At 49.4% G+C, this 17090-nt stretch overlaps 1 protein-coding gene across 3 annotated transcripts in view; it reads right to left on the minus strand.

The window, feature by feature from the left end:
* Positions 1-1685: 1685 nt before the first annotated feature.
* BMPER (BMP binding endothelial regulator) overlaps positions 1686-17090 on the minus strand; it is a 203043-nt gene continuing 187638 nt past the window's right edge. For all 3 annotated transcript variants that reach the window (XM_079786683.1, XM_079786684.1, XM_079786682.1), the window contains 2 exons: positions 7224-7354; positions 1686-2275 (listed from right to left, as the gene is read on the minus strand). In XM_079786683.1, coding sequence (XP_079642809.1) covers positions 2094-2275; positions 7224-7354 — 313 coding nt within the window. In that variant the 3' untranslated portion in view covers positions 1686-2093. The remainder of the gene's footprint in view (positions 2276-7223; positions 7355-17090) is intronic.

A 17090-nucleotide genomic window follows, 5' to 3' on the forward strand; every position in this document is an offset into this window, starting at 1 on the left:
AGGCAGAATCTAAGGTGGGGGCTGAGGAGGGGTTTTAAGGGCAACAGCTGTTTGGTATAAGGTGTAAGAAAGCGGTTCAATTTTTTAATGTCCAGTTTGGCAGTATAGTGCATATGGCTGGCTATCACTGCAGCATCTCCTCCTGATGAAAAAGGCTCCCCCACCCCCATTTAAGCAATCCTATCCTATATAATCTATCTATACTACTAAAAGGGTAATATGCTAATTAGACCAGGTTGAGTGGCCATCTTCCAGACATCTGACTTCCTTCCGAACAAAGCCATGGTAGTGGGGGCCAAGGCAGAGGCCATTAGGGGTGATCAGGCCAGCAGGGGAGGGCAGTTGGGGTGAGATCAGGCCAACAGGGGAGGGCAGTTGGGGGCAAGATCAGGCCAGCAGGGGAGGGAAGTTGGGGGCAACCAGGCCAGCAGTGGAGGGCAGTTGAGGGTGAGATCAGGCCAGCAGGGGAGGGCAGTTAGGGGCAATCAGGCAGGCAAGCAGAGAGGTTAGGGGTGATCAGGCAGGCAAGCAGGCAGGTGAGTGGTTAGGAGCCAGTGGTCCCAGATTGTGAGAAGAATGTCCGACCGCGGTTTAGGGGGTGTTCCCTCAGCCCAGCCTGCACCCTCTCCAATCAGGGACCCCTTGGGGGTCGGACATCCCCCAAGGGGTCCCTGATTGGAGAGGGTGCAGGCTGGGCTGAGGGAAACCCCCTTCCCGTGCACGAATTTCATTCACCGGGCCACTAGTAGGGTATATAAAATGTATATAAATAGAGCTGTTAAAGATCAAGGAACCTGAAGTTGGTATAGCTTATTTATAAAGTACAGCACAGCACATCTTGAAATGGAAAATATGTAGTTTTAAATCTTAAGCCCTTTATTCACTACAATGCAAAACATGTTTATTTTTAGACATCAGTGGGTTTTGTTTTGTTGACATTTCCACTTATGCAGCTGAAAACAAGTCAGGAAAAATCACATGGTGACTAACATTAACCTATCAGGATAGTAGAGCAAGTATATAGACCATTCTTCATTTGGACTAATGTTAAATCGACAGATCAGTAAAGGCTTTCTTTCTGTCTAATAATTACGACGTGTTAACAGTCACCAAATAGCACTGAACTGGGAATCCTCTATAAATAATTAAAGGCTTTCACTTTATAAATGGAACAGTAACAACATGGAGATGGCTTACATCGACTCATTGGATTTGCCCATCCTAAATTGTTCTGAGATTCAGAGAAATGGATAGTTTTTCTTATGCTGTGCAAGTGTCTCCAAATATTTGCTCATGCCTAATAAAACTAACATGTCACCCAGACACTCCTTAATCTCTATGTGTGACATACAAGTAGATGCATCCACCACACACACACACTTATACAATTAGGAGACTCCGAGAATATATAAAGATGGTAAGAAACCATTTGATTCTTTGGTTATGCTCTAGTAACAAATATATATTTCTTGGCGACCTGCCAATCAGTTTGGCAAATCATACCAGATCATGACCCAATAACGTCGAAGAACCTAGGCCTTGCTTTCCACGCACCATTAGGACCTGTCAGCAATCAGCAGCCGTCTCTTTCCGGCAAACATTCCTTTCTCTGCAATCATGAAACACCCCTGGATAGAGCTGCCCTTCTCCAGAGAAACACACTTCTCACTCAGCTGCAAATCCCGATTCAAAGCTAAAATTAATGCAGGCAGGCAACTGAGGATTTTTTTTTTTAGAAAAACTTCCTTCTAAATGACAACGTATGTGATGTTAAAGCCATCCAAGATGTCCGCATGCTGCCTTATTAAATTAAAAACACCTGGTTTATTTATACAATGTGTCCAATGGCTTACAGATTAGGATTCTAGAAATAATACATGTCTTATAGCAAAAAATATACATATAATAATCCACCTGTAGTTTATATAAATGACGAAATGTTTCTGAATATATCTCTATATCTATATATGTACACGTATATACTCTGTGTGTGTGTGTGCTGGAGGGCACACGAACACAGTAGTCCCTCACTGGCTCTGACACGCCAGTGTCAAGGACACCAGGTTTCAAAGTCTTTAGCTGCTGAACAGAGGTCACCGCTGAGGACAAAGGACTGGCTTGATGCACCTTCCCCGGTGAAGGACCAGGTTGGCGGGACAGTGGCAGCCCGCAATGCACGGCTTATTGCAAGGACCAATCTCATTCCAGTTGTCACAGGTCTTGACACATCCTGGGCCGCAGGTGTCGTACACAGCCCCGTGCTTACACTGGGTGGCTGGAAGAAAGGAGGAGACAAAGGTGAGATGTGGGGAAATGGCCTCATTGGTTCACCCACAGCCTGATGCCATCCTGCAGGCTCCTGTCACTCACAGCCCAGGCCTTTCCACAACACTGGGTCACTTTTGCATTTTAAAAACCTTTATTGTTGAAAGTAATGCAGGTGTCTCCTTTTATCCCCTGTTCACCCCTTCTAACCCTCTAACCCGCCACCCCCGCCCCCTCAGGCCTTCACCACACTACTGTCTGTGTCCATGGGTTATGCATATATGCATATAAATTCTTTGGTTAATCTCTTTTCACCCACCCACCCACCCCCAACTCCCCCCACTGAGATTCATACTTTTGCATTTTAACAAAGGAATAATGAACACCTATCATTCCACAAACATCCTGGGATCACCTGCACCTAAAAAATAACATCAAAGATCTAGCTGCTGGGCCAGTGAACTTCAAAATAAAATAAAATGAAAGCTTTTTATTCCAAGATAAGACAAACTATACATTAGTAAAGCTATAAGGAAATCTATAAGGTCATTTAGTTATTGACAATACTGTGAAAAATGAACTCCAAAGAGTCCTCCAAGCAACTGAGCTGTGATGAATACAAACACTTTGTGCAAACACACCAATATTCAAATAAACACAATTACACAACAGGAAAAAATCTACCAAAGATATTGGAAATGTGTTAACATATTTTAATCATATTTTAATTATGTGTTGAATTAATCAATTTGAGGCAAGTTAGAGCAAGAGTAAAGCTAAATATATCTGGTAATGGGATTACTATCCAGACTTTATACAAAACTCATGCAACTCAACACCAAGAAAACAAACAATCCAACTAAAAAATGGGCAGAAGACCTGCATAGACACTTCTCCAAATAGGATACATAGATGGCCAATAGACATATTAAAAGATGTTCAACATCACTGATCAGGGAAATGCAAATCAAAACCACAATGAAATATCACATCACAAATGTCAGAAAGGCTAGCATCAATAAATCAACAAACAACAAGTGTTAGCGAGGGTGTGGAGAAAAGGGAACCCTCATGCACTGTTGGTGGGAATGCAGATTGGTTCATCCATGATGGAAAACAGTATGGTGGTTCCTAAAAAAAATTGAAAATGGAACAGTCTTATGACCCAGTGATTCTGCTTCTAGGTACTCATCACGAATTCAAAACACGAATTTAAAGGGATATATGCACTCCTATATTCATTGCAACATTATCTACAATAGCTAAGATGTGAAAACAACCCAAGTGCCCATCAGTAGATGAGTGGATTAAAAAGCTGTGGTTCAATGGATTACTCGGCCATAAAAAAAAAAAAAAAATGAAATCTTTCTATTTGTGACAGCATGGAAGGACCTAGAGGGTATTATGCTAAGTGAAATAAGTCAGACAGAGAAAGCTAAATGCCATATGATTCCACTTACAGGTGGCATCTAAAGAGCAAAATAAATAAGCAAACAAAATAGAAACAGACTCATAGATACAGAGAATAGACTGATGGTTGCCAGAGTAGAATGGGGTTAAAGGGCTGGATGAGAAAGGTGAAGGAATTCAGAACTACAAATTGGTAGTTACAAAATAGTCCTGGGGTTGTAAATTACAGCATAGGGAATATCGTTAATAATATTGTAGTAACTATACTGCCAGGTGGGAACCTGAAGTATTGGGGAGGGAATTTTGTAAAGTATGATTGTCTAATGGCTATCCTGTACACCTGAAACTAATAAAAATAATATTGAATGTAAACTGTAATTGAAAATAAAATTTATCAAGAGAATAAAGCCAGATAGGGGAAAATCAGATGTGCCAACCTGTAATGAAAGTAGTACCAGGGTAGTCCTGGGGGCTGGAGGTACTTCGAAATTGGTAACTCGCATATTGCATTGTATTTGGTAATTCACATGCTACACTGGAGTCCCATTAGTCCTTCCTCCCACAGCTAGTGGCCATGTGCTTTGGGTTGGTAGTCACGATACTGTCAAAATCCAGGCTACACGTGGAAAGTCCCTCATTCATTCAGAGTTTCAAGCCTGGCTGGCTTCTTATTTGTTCAACTTCCAAGCTTTTTACTCTGGAAGATTTCCCTTCTCAGGGAGCTAAAAACAAGGAAAGGGTGTTCTTCTAGTCTTCAGAATTCCAGATGAGTCTACTGAGGGATGCTGCATGTCTCTGTAAATTTCTCACGTACCGGCTGTCAATCTGCAGAAGTTCATAGTGTGTGTGTGTGTTGTGTGTGTGTGAATCTGCAGAAGTTCATAGTGTGTGTGTGTGTGTGTGTGTGTGTGAATCTGCAGAAGTTCATAGTGTGTGTATGTGAATCTGCAGAAGTTCATAGTGTGTGTGTGTGTGTGTTAATCTGCAGAAGTTCATAGTGTGTGTGTGTGTGTGTGTGTGTATCTGCGGAAGTTCATAGTGTATGTGTGTGTGTGTGTGTGTGAATCTGCAGAAGTTCATAGTGTGTGTATGTGAATCTGCAGAAGTTCATAGTGTGTGTGTGTGTGTGTTAATCTGCAGAAGTTCATAGTGTGTGTGTGTGTGTGTGTGTGTATCTGCGGAAGTTCATAGTGTATGTGTGTGTGTGTGTGTGAATCTGCAGAAGTTCATAGTGTGTGTGTGTGTCTCAATGTGCAGAAGTTCATAGTGTGTGTGTGTGTGAGTGTGTGTGAATCTGCAGAAGTTCATAGTGTGTCTGTGTGTCTGTGTGTTAATCTGCAGAAGTTCATAGTGTGTGTGTGTGTGTGTGTGTGTGTGTGTGTGTGAATCTGCGGAAGTTCATAGTGTATGTGTGTGTGTGTGTGTGTGAATCTACAGAAGTTCATAGTGTGTGTGTGTGTGTGAATCTACAGAAGTTCATAGAGTGTGTGTGTGTGTGTGTGTGTGTGTGTGAATCTGCGGAAGTTCATAGTGTGTCTGTGTGTCTGTGTGTGAATCTGCAGAAGTTCATAGTATGTGTGTGTGTGTGTGTGTGTGTATCTGCGGAAGTTCATAGTGTATGTGTGTGTGTGAATCTGCAGAAGTTCATAGTGTGTGTGTGTGTGTCTCAATGTGCAGAAGTTCATAGTGTGTGTGTGTGAGTGTGTGTGAATCTGCAGAAGTTCATAGTGTGTGTATGTGTCTCAATGTGCAGAAGTTCATAGTGTGTGTGTGTGTGTGTGTGTGTGTGTGTGTGTGTGAAAGGCTCCCCTGCAGCAGCACATTGGTGGAGCTATACTTCACTCAGATGGCTCCATAATTGTAAGTGGGAAATGAAACCTTTCAGGATCCATATTCCTTTTCCATTAGAAAAGTAAATTTAGCTTCTGAGATTCAGCCCCTGAAATCAGGATGCTGACACAAAATGTGTAGCCTTCAAAAGCAATGCGTGTGCTGAAATGGTGCTAACTATAGCTCTGGGCCAGGAAGAGTTCATAGATGCTGTATCTAATACGATCCTCACCACAGCTAGCAAATCCACCAAGTTCTGCTGAGCCCAGCATTTCACCAGGCTGGGTGGAGGGGGCTTGACTCCATATCTGTTATTCATCCTCTGGTCGATTCGAGGACAGGAGGACTCAACATAGAGGAGCATTCAGTAGGTGTGTTCAAGATGTACTGAAGGGACCCAGTCCCTCAAAAACATTGCCCTTACGATGCTAACCCTCACTGGTGCTTCAGGGAAGAGGTGAGCCAGGGAGTCTCACCTCCAGGAGCCTCTGCCACTCCTCAGTGCGAGCTATTTTTCATCAAATCCACAGTCCTCCGAGGTGCAGGCAGCACTGAGAGTGGCGCTCAGGCTGCGGGAAGTGAACTGAGACACAAAGACTCGACTTGGGTTTGCAGAGGAGGGAGCACATCCACAGGGGACGTCAGAGGAGATGAAAGGGCCTTGGTGCTTTGCAAGGACACAGACTCGTGACTGCGTCAGGGGCGGCTGGAGGAGGCTTTAGTAACCTCCAAATAGCCTCCAGCTACTCCCCCAAAGCCACCCACCTAAGCATACGCCGTCGCATTAACTCGATGGTTTCAGCTCTGGCTACAGGTCAGAGCCACCTGAAAGGTTTTAAAAGACACACAAGGCCAATTAAAGCAGGCTGTCTGGGCCTGGGGCCCAGGCACAGGTTTCTGGGTTTGTGTTGTTTTTAAGCTCCCAAAGTGACTCCAATGTGCAGCCAAACTAAGACCCCCTGGCCTAAGTGAACAAAAGGTCCACACACTGAAAACACAGCTTCCAGACGATTCTTTCCTTCATCACGCCGACCATTCTCAGCACTTAGTGTAGGTTACCATTGTTGTCTGGCTCTCCCATGGGACTGCCAGCACCTCAATGACAGGGGGTCACGTCACCAAAGTGCCCACCGTGCTCAGCACGATGCCCAGTGCGCAGCCACGTTGTGGGAAGTATTTCCTGGATGAACTAAGATGTCCATTTCACACATAGCAAAGAAGCTGATGACCTTGCCTGAGATCAAAGAGCTGAAACAACTATTATAGAAATCTATCTCGGCAAAGGAACATTCTGCTAGGGTTTGCAGCACAATCTCTCTCTCAAATAAAATAAAATAAAATAAAATCACAGCTACCCTAAAGACCTTAAGTGACTGCAGTTGTCCTGAGTCTGCGTTGCGCCACACAGACCCCAAGCACAGCTGTGACCGTCCATGTGCTGAGCACATCCAGCTGGCAGCTCGAGGCTGGGCGGTTGTGAAACAGGAAATCCTTCAATTGCTCAAACGTGCTCCTCGCAGAGCATGTCTCTTGAGTGCTTTCTGTCCTGCCCCTCGTGGGAAGCCCCTGTGTTTTGTCAAGGTGCCATCCAGCTGAGCCCTGGCCGGGATTTCCCTTCGGCCCAGGCGGGATATGCCCATTCACGCCCCCAAGTCTCCCCCATGGCAGGCCTGGGCAGGGAGGTGAGCTTCCGATGGGTGGGCCCCGGAACCGCTCACCTGCACAGCTCTGCTGGGGCTCCCAGTGGACGCCGACGCCCTCGCGCTGGCAGGCCCGGGTGTATGCCAGGAATGACTCGCAGTAACAGTTTTTATGGACTGGACACTCACACATGTCTGTCACACAGGACCTGCGGGGACCAAGAGAAAGAGAAACATTCATGATTATCCAACACCCTAAACGTGACTTGCAGCAAGGGGTGAGGAGTGAGTGGGGAAGCTTGACTGGCCACTCCAGGCTGCTGTTTTAGGTTGGACGCCTAAAACTGGTATGACAATTCTGCACGGAACCTAGGCGGGCTCTCTCCCAACAGCATGGCTGGAGAGTCCCTTGCTCCCGGAGCAGGAGGTTCCGCAGGGAAAGCCACGCTCTGGGTTCTCCTCCGTCCAGAGCAGCAGCCACTATCTCCACCTGATTAGCGAGCACTGGGAATGCATCAGGGGTGACTGAGGAACCGAACTGTTTTTTTCTTTATTTTATAGTCAAGTGGTTTAAACTTACATTTTTAAGTGTTTTTATTGCTGTCAGAGAGAGGAAGGGAGAGGGAGAAAGAGATAGACACATCAATGATGAAAGAGAATCATCCATCAGCTGCCTCCTGCACACCCCCTACTGGGGATGGAACCTGCAACCTGGGCATGTGCTCTGACCGGGAATCGAACTGTGACCTCCTGGTTCATGGGTCAATGCTCAATCACTGAGCCACACTGGCTAGGCTACTTGATTTAATTTTAATTAACTTAGATGGGAATTGCCACGTGAGCCTAGGGGTTATCACGTTGGAAAAGCAGCTCTTTGAACATAGCCGCCGTTCAAGGTGTTGTCCTTTTGTGACTAGCTCCGACATGTGAATGGTAGGCACTACTGCAATAGAACCGAAAAGGTGACCAGGGACGAAAGCACAAAATCCCACGGCAATATCTTGACTCTTAGTCTCTTAAGAAACACTGAACTCCATTTTTAAGAAGGTGGTGTGACAAATTCCAAAGAAAGCAACACTTCTGGCCCCTCATGAGACTGAAAGGGGAAGAGGATTGAACCAAGGTCTCCTTAATTTAACTTGAACTATGGAACGATGCGCCAGGACATAAAGAGAACAGAAATATGTTTAACACGTTCAGCGCCCAGTCAGTCACCGGTGACTGACGCTATACTTTCCATCCGGAAGACAAAACAGGCTGGGCGCTTAACGTGTTAAATGCAAAAGTAACGAGTGTTAAGACATGTTAACCTCAAAGACACAAGAATGACCTGCCCTTGGCCTGTACAGTTCATGAGGTGCAGCCTGTCACTGCGAGGCAACAGGACACCCGACAGTCACTGTTGGTGAAACGAAGAGGTCCTTTTACCAGTGAGTAGATGCCCACAGTCACATGAACAAGTGGCAAAAGAGTGAGTTAAATTACACTTCCTAACTCTAGCCTACTGCTCCCTTTTTTATCAGACTATACCACCGTCCTCAACCTTCGCCTTCTAGCAAGTTCCCTGCCTAGCAACTCTGACTCAGCATTTATGCAAGAGGCCTCCGAGATGAATAAAATCCAACTACCCTTATTTTGTCAGACTCTTTCTCAGCAAAACCTCTTCCTTACAGGACCGAATTCAAGATGACAAATAGCACAGACAATCTTGAAAAGTGATCAGGATTGACTCTTACTCTCTTAAGTGATCAGGATGCACACGGTCACCCAGTGTTAACATGTCACCATTTTTCCCTGGTGGGACACGTCTGCACACCTGATCAGAGAGTGACCAGCCAGCTCTACTGCCTGCTCTGAACAAGAATGACAGAGACCCTGTGAAAGCACCACAGACTCACCAGGCACCCCCGAAGTTACTGCAGCCAACACTCAAGGGCAGAGCCCTGGGAAACATGAACTAACAGGGGCAAGAGAGGGGCAAACCGGAAACCCACAGAGCCTCTCCCACGTCACCAGGCGAGAGATCATGTGATGACACGCTAATCAGCACAGAAGCACTGATCTCTCGCCTCTCTGTAATCATCAAGGCTGCATTTTTTAATAAGCTTCTCCCACTAGCCTTACAGAGATCCTGCGAAATCATGTTCACTGGCAAACCCTTTCTGGGACAAGACACACAGTGCTGTGTCTTTAAATCTATGTGGAGCCTCCAGGCTTCCAGGAAAAGCCAAAGGAAGCCGGCCCTTCAAACGGCCTGATGTCTGGGAATGAACCCTCCTCACCACCATGCCCTGTGCTGTTTCCATTCTCATTTCCGACTAACCCGCACCCATCACATGCAAGCTCAGACTCCACGGTGACAGTTGCAGCCGCCCCGCCCTGGGATCTCCCATCTAATCCCATTTCTACTTCCCTTCCCCAGGAGGCACTTGACCCACCCTCCTTCCTGACCCTTGGGGTGGAGGTCCTTTCCCTTGTCCCCAAACCCTTGAGGTGACATTGATGGAGGATCACCTCATGGGCCTGGAAAAAGGACAGTGTTTGTATGGAAAAGAGCCGGTCTCCACAGGAGCAGATGCATCCTCTGATTTGGAAAACCACCCACGGTGGTTCTGTCGAGGCGTGTGGACAGGAAAAGGATTCAGTTTCATTTTTCTGGGTGGAAGTACTGCTGGGGAATGCTTTCCTTCTTTCCTCTTTGTTCCTACTGGTGTCTTAGGAAGCTATTTATTCAGGTTACAATGAAGTGTGGGCAGCTAAATCCCATTCCTGGAGACTGTTGAGAGCACATGGCTGAGGCACACATTTAATAACCACCCCGTACAGACACCCCGGCCCAGACCCACCGCGTCCTCACACACGATCGCTGACCTGTCTGCCCTGGACAACGAGGAAGACCAGGAGACGGGAGCTGCTGGATTACTTGGCGCTCGTGAGGGACAGCGTTTGAGGCCAAAAACATTTGTCAAAGCCAGCCCTTCGCTCGAAACTTTTCACACATTTTGGAGGGTTTGAAAGATGTATTTTATTTTATCACAGAAGTTAAAACACAAGATGTCTTTTCACTTGTCAACTTGACAATTTTAACGCAAACTTGTACCCAGGGTCTGGGAGAGGATATGGAAATCGACAGTCAAAACCCTGCTGGCAGCAGGGCGACACTGCACTCTCAGGCCAAGTCCCTTCTTCCTGGCTGCTCCCCCGCACCCCCCCCCCCCCACACACACACACGCCTTTATTCTCGCACAGACACTCTGAGTCCCAGTTGCCCCTTTCCCTGCTTGTGGGAAGACGAGGATGTATCCGGCTCATCCAGCCACACACGGCTCAGCAAACACGCGGCACATCGTCAGAAGACCGGGCGGGAACGGCCTAGTGACCGGTCCTCGCGTCCTCAGGCCGGAACGCTGGACATGGATGTCCTTGTCCGGATGCCCTGGCGGCCGCCCAACACGGCCATGGCCCTGGGCGCTGCCGGCCGCAGCCACCTCTGAACTAAGCCGCTTCTCCCAGGGCCTTCTATTGCCAGGTTCACTCTGAACGTCTGGTCCTGCTCTCCTGAGTCCAAGGGGGTGTACGGTTTTTCATTTAATGGAAGGCGGAAAAAGGGTCTGGATGCGAGAATTCTGCTCTCATGACACATTTTCAGAAAAGTACATTCAATATTGTCAGAATAGCCTATAGAGCTCCCTGTTATTAAAAAGGCAAACCTCCCATGCTGCTAAAATCAAAACATCCAACATCGCTCGGCTGCCTAGCAACAGCATATCGGGTGGTTCTGCCTCTGCTTTTTCTGGCACAAGGGCCACCCTGTCGGGGAGAGGCAAGCACTCAGGCCTTGGACACCCAGACACAGTCTGAGCCGCTGGGAACGCTCCACGCTGCTTCTGGGAGAATGGAAAGGCAAGCAGGGGTGAGGGCCGCAGCCCCGTCGAGGCCACTGCCCAGGAAGAGCCTGTGGCTGGATGGCGTGAGGGCAACTTTTCTGGGAGCTACAGTAGAATCGGGGCTGGAAGGCGACACACGATTGCTGGCTCTCCTTAGTGCATGTTCCAGCGAAGGTCACAGACCCGTATGAAGGCACTCAGGCCTGTTAGCACCTGGCATAGATGCGGGAGAGGGGAAGGACCGGAGAGGCAGAGTCTCGCCTGCATGGACACAGCGTGTGTAACCTACAAGAGCCTACCAAAAGAGTCACTTATACTTTAACCCTTGACATTCTGCCCTGACCTCCCTCGCCAGAGTTGCAGGGAAGTAACTGGAGGGAGTCAGCACAGGAAGAAGGCAGATCCGTGTCACATGACCCCTCGGAAGGTCACTCCATCCCTAACTCAGCAGTGGCTACCTTTGCCTCCTCCTCAGTCCGCCGTGGGCACCCTCGCACGTGCAGCAGGAACAGCGCTCCAGCCCTAAAAACAGGCCCAAAGGTGCAATGCTGGGAAACGGGGGGGGGGGGGGGGGGGGGTCGCTTCATTGAGTTGTTCATGAAGGGGGAGCAAGCCCACGGAGCCCCAGCAGGGAGTCCCTGCTGCTCCTTCCAGACCCTTCCTGGCCAGCCCGCTTGGCACCTCTGGGCTTACATGATGGTGAGAATATCCAACAGCAAGCATGGGCTTCCGTCTTGGTTCTGTGGCTGCCGGGGCTGCTGGGACAGCACAGCAAGGCCAGGCTGCTGGATGGGCTTGTCCCTGTCACACACTCAACCCGGGGCAGCCGTGTCTCTGGCTGTGAATACTGAGCCTACCTGCAGTCCAGCCTCACCCAACGCCCCGCACAGACACGCGCCAGGCCTCCCATGGGCCAAGAAGGAAGTCACTGAGCTCTGTTCGTTCCCGGTTCTAAGCGAGGCTCCGAGATGAACAGAACTGGGCCCCCCAAAAAAGGGAGATTGTGTGGACCCGAAAAGCCAGAGCCCAAATGACCGAAGGGCTGTTACGGGCAGGAAGCCAGTGTGATAGATCCTGAGGACTAATTCCATGCAGGCGGGCAAGGATGTCTGTCCAGAAGGAATCACAGAGCGGGAGACATGGGAGCTGGGTCTCCGAGTGTGGTAGGCGGCCAGTTAGACAGGCACGGGCAGAGCAAGGACGAAGGCCACCAGGACGGAAAGCCCCAGGTGCCTAGCAATCAATCAATGTTCAAAGTGTCTCTCTCACATGGATGTCTCTCTCTCTCTGTTTCTCTCCCTCTCTCCCTCCCTTTCCCCTCCTCCCTCTCTCCCTCCATCCCTTCCTTCCACTCTCTTAAAAAGAAAAGAAAATAAATCAATGGAAAAGATATCCTCGGGTGAGGATTAACAACAACAAAAAACCTAGGGCTCTACATTTTTACCTCATTGAGACACTCTTAGGTACTGAAAAATCCTGACTGCTTTCATCCTGTTAGCGCTCCCCAGGAGGCAGCACCATTCCTGCGCAGCAGAAGCGAGTGTGGCACAGAAGTTCCAGCCTGGGCATCAGCCTCAGGCGACCTCCTAAGCTAGAGACCGGTTTTGTGGAATAACGGAGGCATCTGAGGACACAGAGAGCAGCAAGGCCACCTTTCAAGAGCAGCAACGCTGACAGCTTCCCACAGATGCCAATTTTCAAAGAAGTCCCTCGGACTTGCCGTGAGAGGAGACCAAACAGCCATCGTGCATTTTCTGGACCTACAGTCGTTCTCCCTCGATAAGGCCACGTATCAGGCCCTCTGTGGGGAATATGATCTCGTGCCCTGAGTTGTCTTGTGTCTCAGGGCTGGGGGAGGGGTGTGCACCATCCTATTTACCCTATGCTCAGGGGTGATGACTTTTACGGGGCCAAAGCCAGAGACTAGAACCACCATCCGTCAGAAATACTGATCTTGGGGAAGGTGAGCTCTCTCTGCTGGGGTAGGGAACACTGCCTCCACGGAGGGGGCTGCTGGTGAGGGGCGGGCCGTGATTCACAGACATTTGCTGAGATGTCCCTCTTCCAGGGATAACTCATTTTTCAGTTTGGGCAAAGATGTGGCACCAGCCAGCCAGGGAGAGGGGAAGCCTGGTCACTACCCCCCTCTAGTGGCCGAGAGTTAGAGCGTCAAGTAACCCTCATTCTTATTCCAGCATTTGCTTCTTACTCTTCACATTTTGGTGGATGCTGGCTGCAAAAAGAGAACGAAAAAAAAAAAAAAAAATGGCTGCCTGTCAGAAAATCAATCACTTTTCTTTTAAACACGTCCAATTCACCATTTTCACGCCCTCTGTGAAACAACCAGAAGGCTGGTGGGTGCACCAAATCCCTGCATAAGCCTAAGGGCCTGCCCAGGTGCAGGCACGAGGGGAGCCTATGGGAGCTGCACCTGCAGAGGAGGCCAGGTGCAGCATCAGCGGGGAAAAGCCTGCGCTTTTCCACTGTCTGTAAATCTCATTTCACCTGTGCATTGCACCTAATGCTGCACACTGCACCTAACACTGTGCACCGCACCTAAACCTCCACATGGCAACTAAACCTACACACTACACCTACACCTGCACACGGCACCTAAACCTCCACACGCACCTAAACCTCTGCACTGCACCTAAACCTAAATCTCCACACTGCACCTAACCCTGCTCACTGCACCTAAACATATGCACTGCACCTAACCCTACACACTGCACCTAACGCTGCGCACTGCACCTAAACCTAAGTCTCCACACTGCACCTAACCCTGCTCACTGCATCTAAACCTAAATCTCCACACTGCACCTAACCCTGCTCACTGCACCTAAACCTACGCACCGCACCTAACCCCACTCACTGCACCTAAACCTACGCACTGCGCCTAAACCTCCACATGGCACCTAAACCTAAATCTCCACACTGCACCTAAACATACACACTGCACCTAACCCTGCTCACTGCACCTAAACCTCTGCACTGCACCTAACCCTACGCACTGCACCTAAACCTACACACTGCACCTAACCCTGCTCACTGCACCTAAACCTCTGCACTGCACCCAACCCTGTTCACTGCACCTAAACCTATACACTGCACCTAACCCTGCTCACTGCACCTAAACCTATACACTGCACCTAACCCTACACACTGCACCTAACCCTGCACACTGCACCTAACCCTGCACACTGCACCTAAACCTACACACTGCACCTAAACCTACACACTGCACCTAACCCTGCACCTAAACCTACACACTGCACCTAACCCTGCTCACTGCACCTAACTCTGCTCACTGCACCTAAACCTACACACTGCACCTAAACCTACACACTGCACCTAACCCTGCACACTGCACCTAACCCTACACACTGCACCTAAACCTACACACTGCACCTAAACCTACACTCTACACCTAAACCTACACACTGCACCTAACCCTACACACTGCACCTAAACCTACACACTGCACCTAACCTACACACTGCACCTAACCCTGCTCACTGCACCTAAACCTCTGCACTGCACCTAACCCTACACACTGCACCTAAACCTACACACTGCATCTAACCCTGCTCACTGCACCTAAACCTCTGCACTGCACCTAACCCTGCTCACTGCACCTAAACCTACACACTGCACCTAAACCTATGCACTGCACCTAACCCTGCTCACTGCACCTAATCCTGCTCACTGCACCTAACCCTACGCACTGCACCTAACCCTACGCATTGCACCTAAATCTACACACTGCACCTAAGCCTCTGCACTGCACCTAACCCTGCTCACTGCACCTAAACCTCTGCACTGCACCTAAACCTCTGCACTGCATCTAAACCTCTGCACTGCACCTAGCGCTCAGCTAGCCCCCAACCTAAGTGATAGTCACACTTAGAAAGACCTTCCAGAGATGAGAGGGGGCTCTCTACCCCGAACATCTCAAGCAATCCCTCTTCTCCATGGTGAGCTGTCTCATTAGCTCTCTACCCCACATAGATGGATACACACCATCATGGAGACTGTCCCATTCAACTCATCAAACACTCATTGAGTGTCTGCTGTGTGCAAGGCTCTATGGGGAAGGCAGAAGGAAAGCGGACCCTACCTTCAACTTGGGGTGGTGAGTTAGAGGGGCAGGGCAAGACCCGTCAAGGCAGCAGGTAACACGCAGCACCCTTAGGGAGGTTCCGGGAAGGGCAGGGCTGCCCTGGAGGCAGTGACTCCTTGAATCGTGCTCCAGGGCCCTACTTATCTCTGCACACCTGTGCCCACATGGGTGTCCCCATAGAACGAGCTAAGTGGGAGCCGGAAGAGGCAGCCAGGTGAGGCAAAGAGCACTGCGGAGCTCCCACACCTGTGAACACCCAGCTCTCACTTGGGGCCCGTTCTTCCCGTTTTCTATGCCCGTCTTCCCTGAGCATCCCTCATAGGGCTCCAGGTAAAAGTACATGAGAAAGCAACCTGTCCCCACTCCCACCACCGCCAAGCCCTGTGAGGAGAGAAATCCAGCCACCAGAGGACAGGGCATCGTGGTCTCCTGACTTTGCCCAGCTCAAGTTCAGAGGGAAGGCCGTTCATCTTTCCTTTCCTCCCAGGCTAGGGTGGCAGCCCCTGGGCGCCATTCTCGGGGACATCTCCCCCAGCGGTGCCTGTCACGTCCAGCCATCTGCGGCCCAGCAGAGTGAGGACGGGTCTGCCCGTCTGGTGGCCGGCTGCCTGCTGAAGGGCAGTGGTTGGGGGGGGGGTGTAGACACAAGTGGCCATGGGGAAAAACCATGAGTGAGGACCCAGCATCTGGAGGCCACACCCCAGCTACACGCGGCAGCCGCCACCCGCCCAACTGCTTCAAAGGGCCGAGCCCTCGGAGGCCTTTTTCGCATTAGGCCCTGGACGGCTGCCAAGGCCCACAGCCCTCCACTCTGTGCAGGAATAAAGGGTGGCGGGCGGCCGCCTCTGAAGGATGTGGTGCGCGGGTGAGCTTTGTCAGATGCTGGGTGCCTTTCATCAGGCATCAGCCCAGCCCTTTGGCTCCGCAATAAACCAGAATTCACATCCAATTGCTGCACAAGGACGGGTTTTTGCACCCCATCTTCTGTGAAGCTTGGATGTAGAGGGAAATCTCAGTCCACTGGACCTCCAAGGAGAGGTATCCTTCCCCAGGGTCACCCCACAGCCCGCCACGGGGGATGGTACGTGGCCATTCTCACATCGCCGAAAAGAGGTTCATGGAGCGGACAGTCCCCAAATCCAAACCGTAAACACCGCGGGCCAGCCACCTCCTTGGCAGCCTCTTCCAGAGTGGGTGCGCCTCCTGTGAGCCCCCCGAAAGATAGGAGGCAAGGCCTGTTTCCCAGAAGCTACCGAGGGGACTGCTCACAGCCCAAGAGAGGAAGAGGTGGGGATGAGGCAACACTTCCTGAGGACCTACTATGTGTTAGGTGCATTGCATCTATGAGAACCTATAATCTTGACTGCATAATATCTAACAGAATAGAACTAAGAGCCAAGGAAGTCAAGCAGTTTTCTTTCCTTTTTTTTTTTTTTTTAACATCACACTGTTAGTAAGTGGCAAAGCTAGATCCATGCTCTCTCCCCTACAACGTTACCTGCTATAGCACATGCTGTTTGCTGTTCCTTCCACTGGCATGCTCTTCCACCCCTTCTCCTGTGATTGGCCCCTCACTCCATCTACCCCACTACACTCCAGGGTGGGCAGATTTTGCTCACCACCTTTCACCAGCCCAGTGCAATGCTTGGTCAAGAGTAGATACTCAAAACCTATTTTTCTGAATGAATTGTTTATAGATGCTCATGTAGTCAAGTCTTGATGAGGTGACTACTAAGAAGACAATGAGAATCAGATGGTTAAATGGCCCAAGAGAGTTTGAAGGAGTGAGCATGCCATGGACTTAAGTACTTTCAATGGCCAAGAAGAATAAGAGCTGAAAACTGGCCACTACACTGGGCACCTAGGAAGTCATTGGTGGCCTTAACCAGACTGGATTCACAGGAATTGGGGGACGAAATCATCTGGACATATATTGAA

The sequence above is a fragment of the Cnephaeus nilssonii genome (assembly GCF_951640355.1).
Source record: "Cnephaeus nilssonii genome assembly, chromosome: 12".
Taxonomy (NCBI): Eukaryota; Metazoa; Chordata; class Mammalia; order Chiroptera; family Vespertilionidae; genus Cnephaeus; species Cnephaeus nilssonii.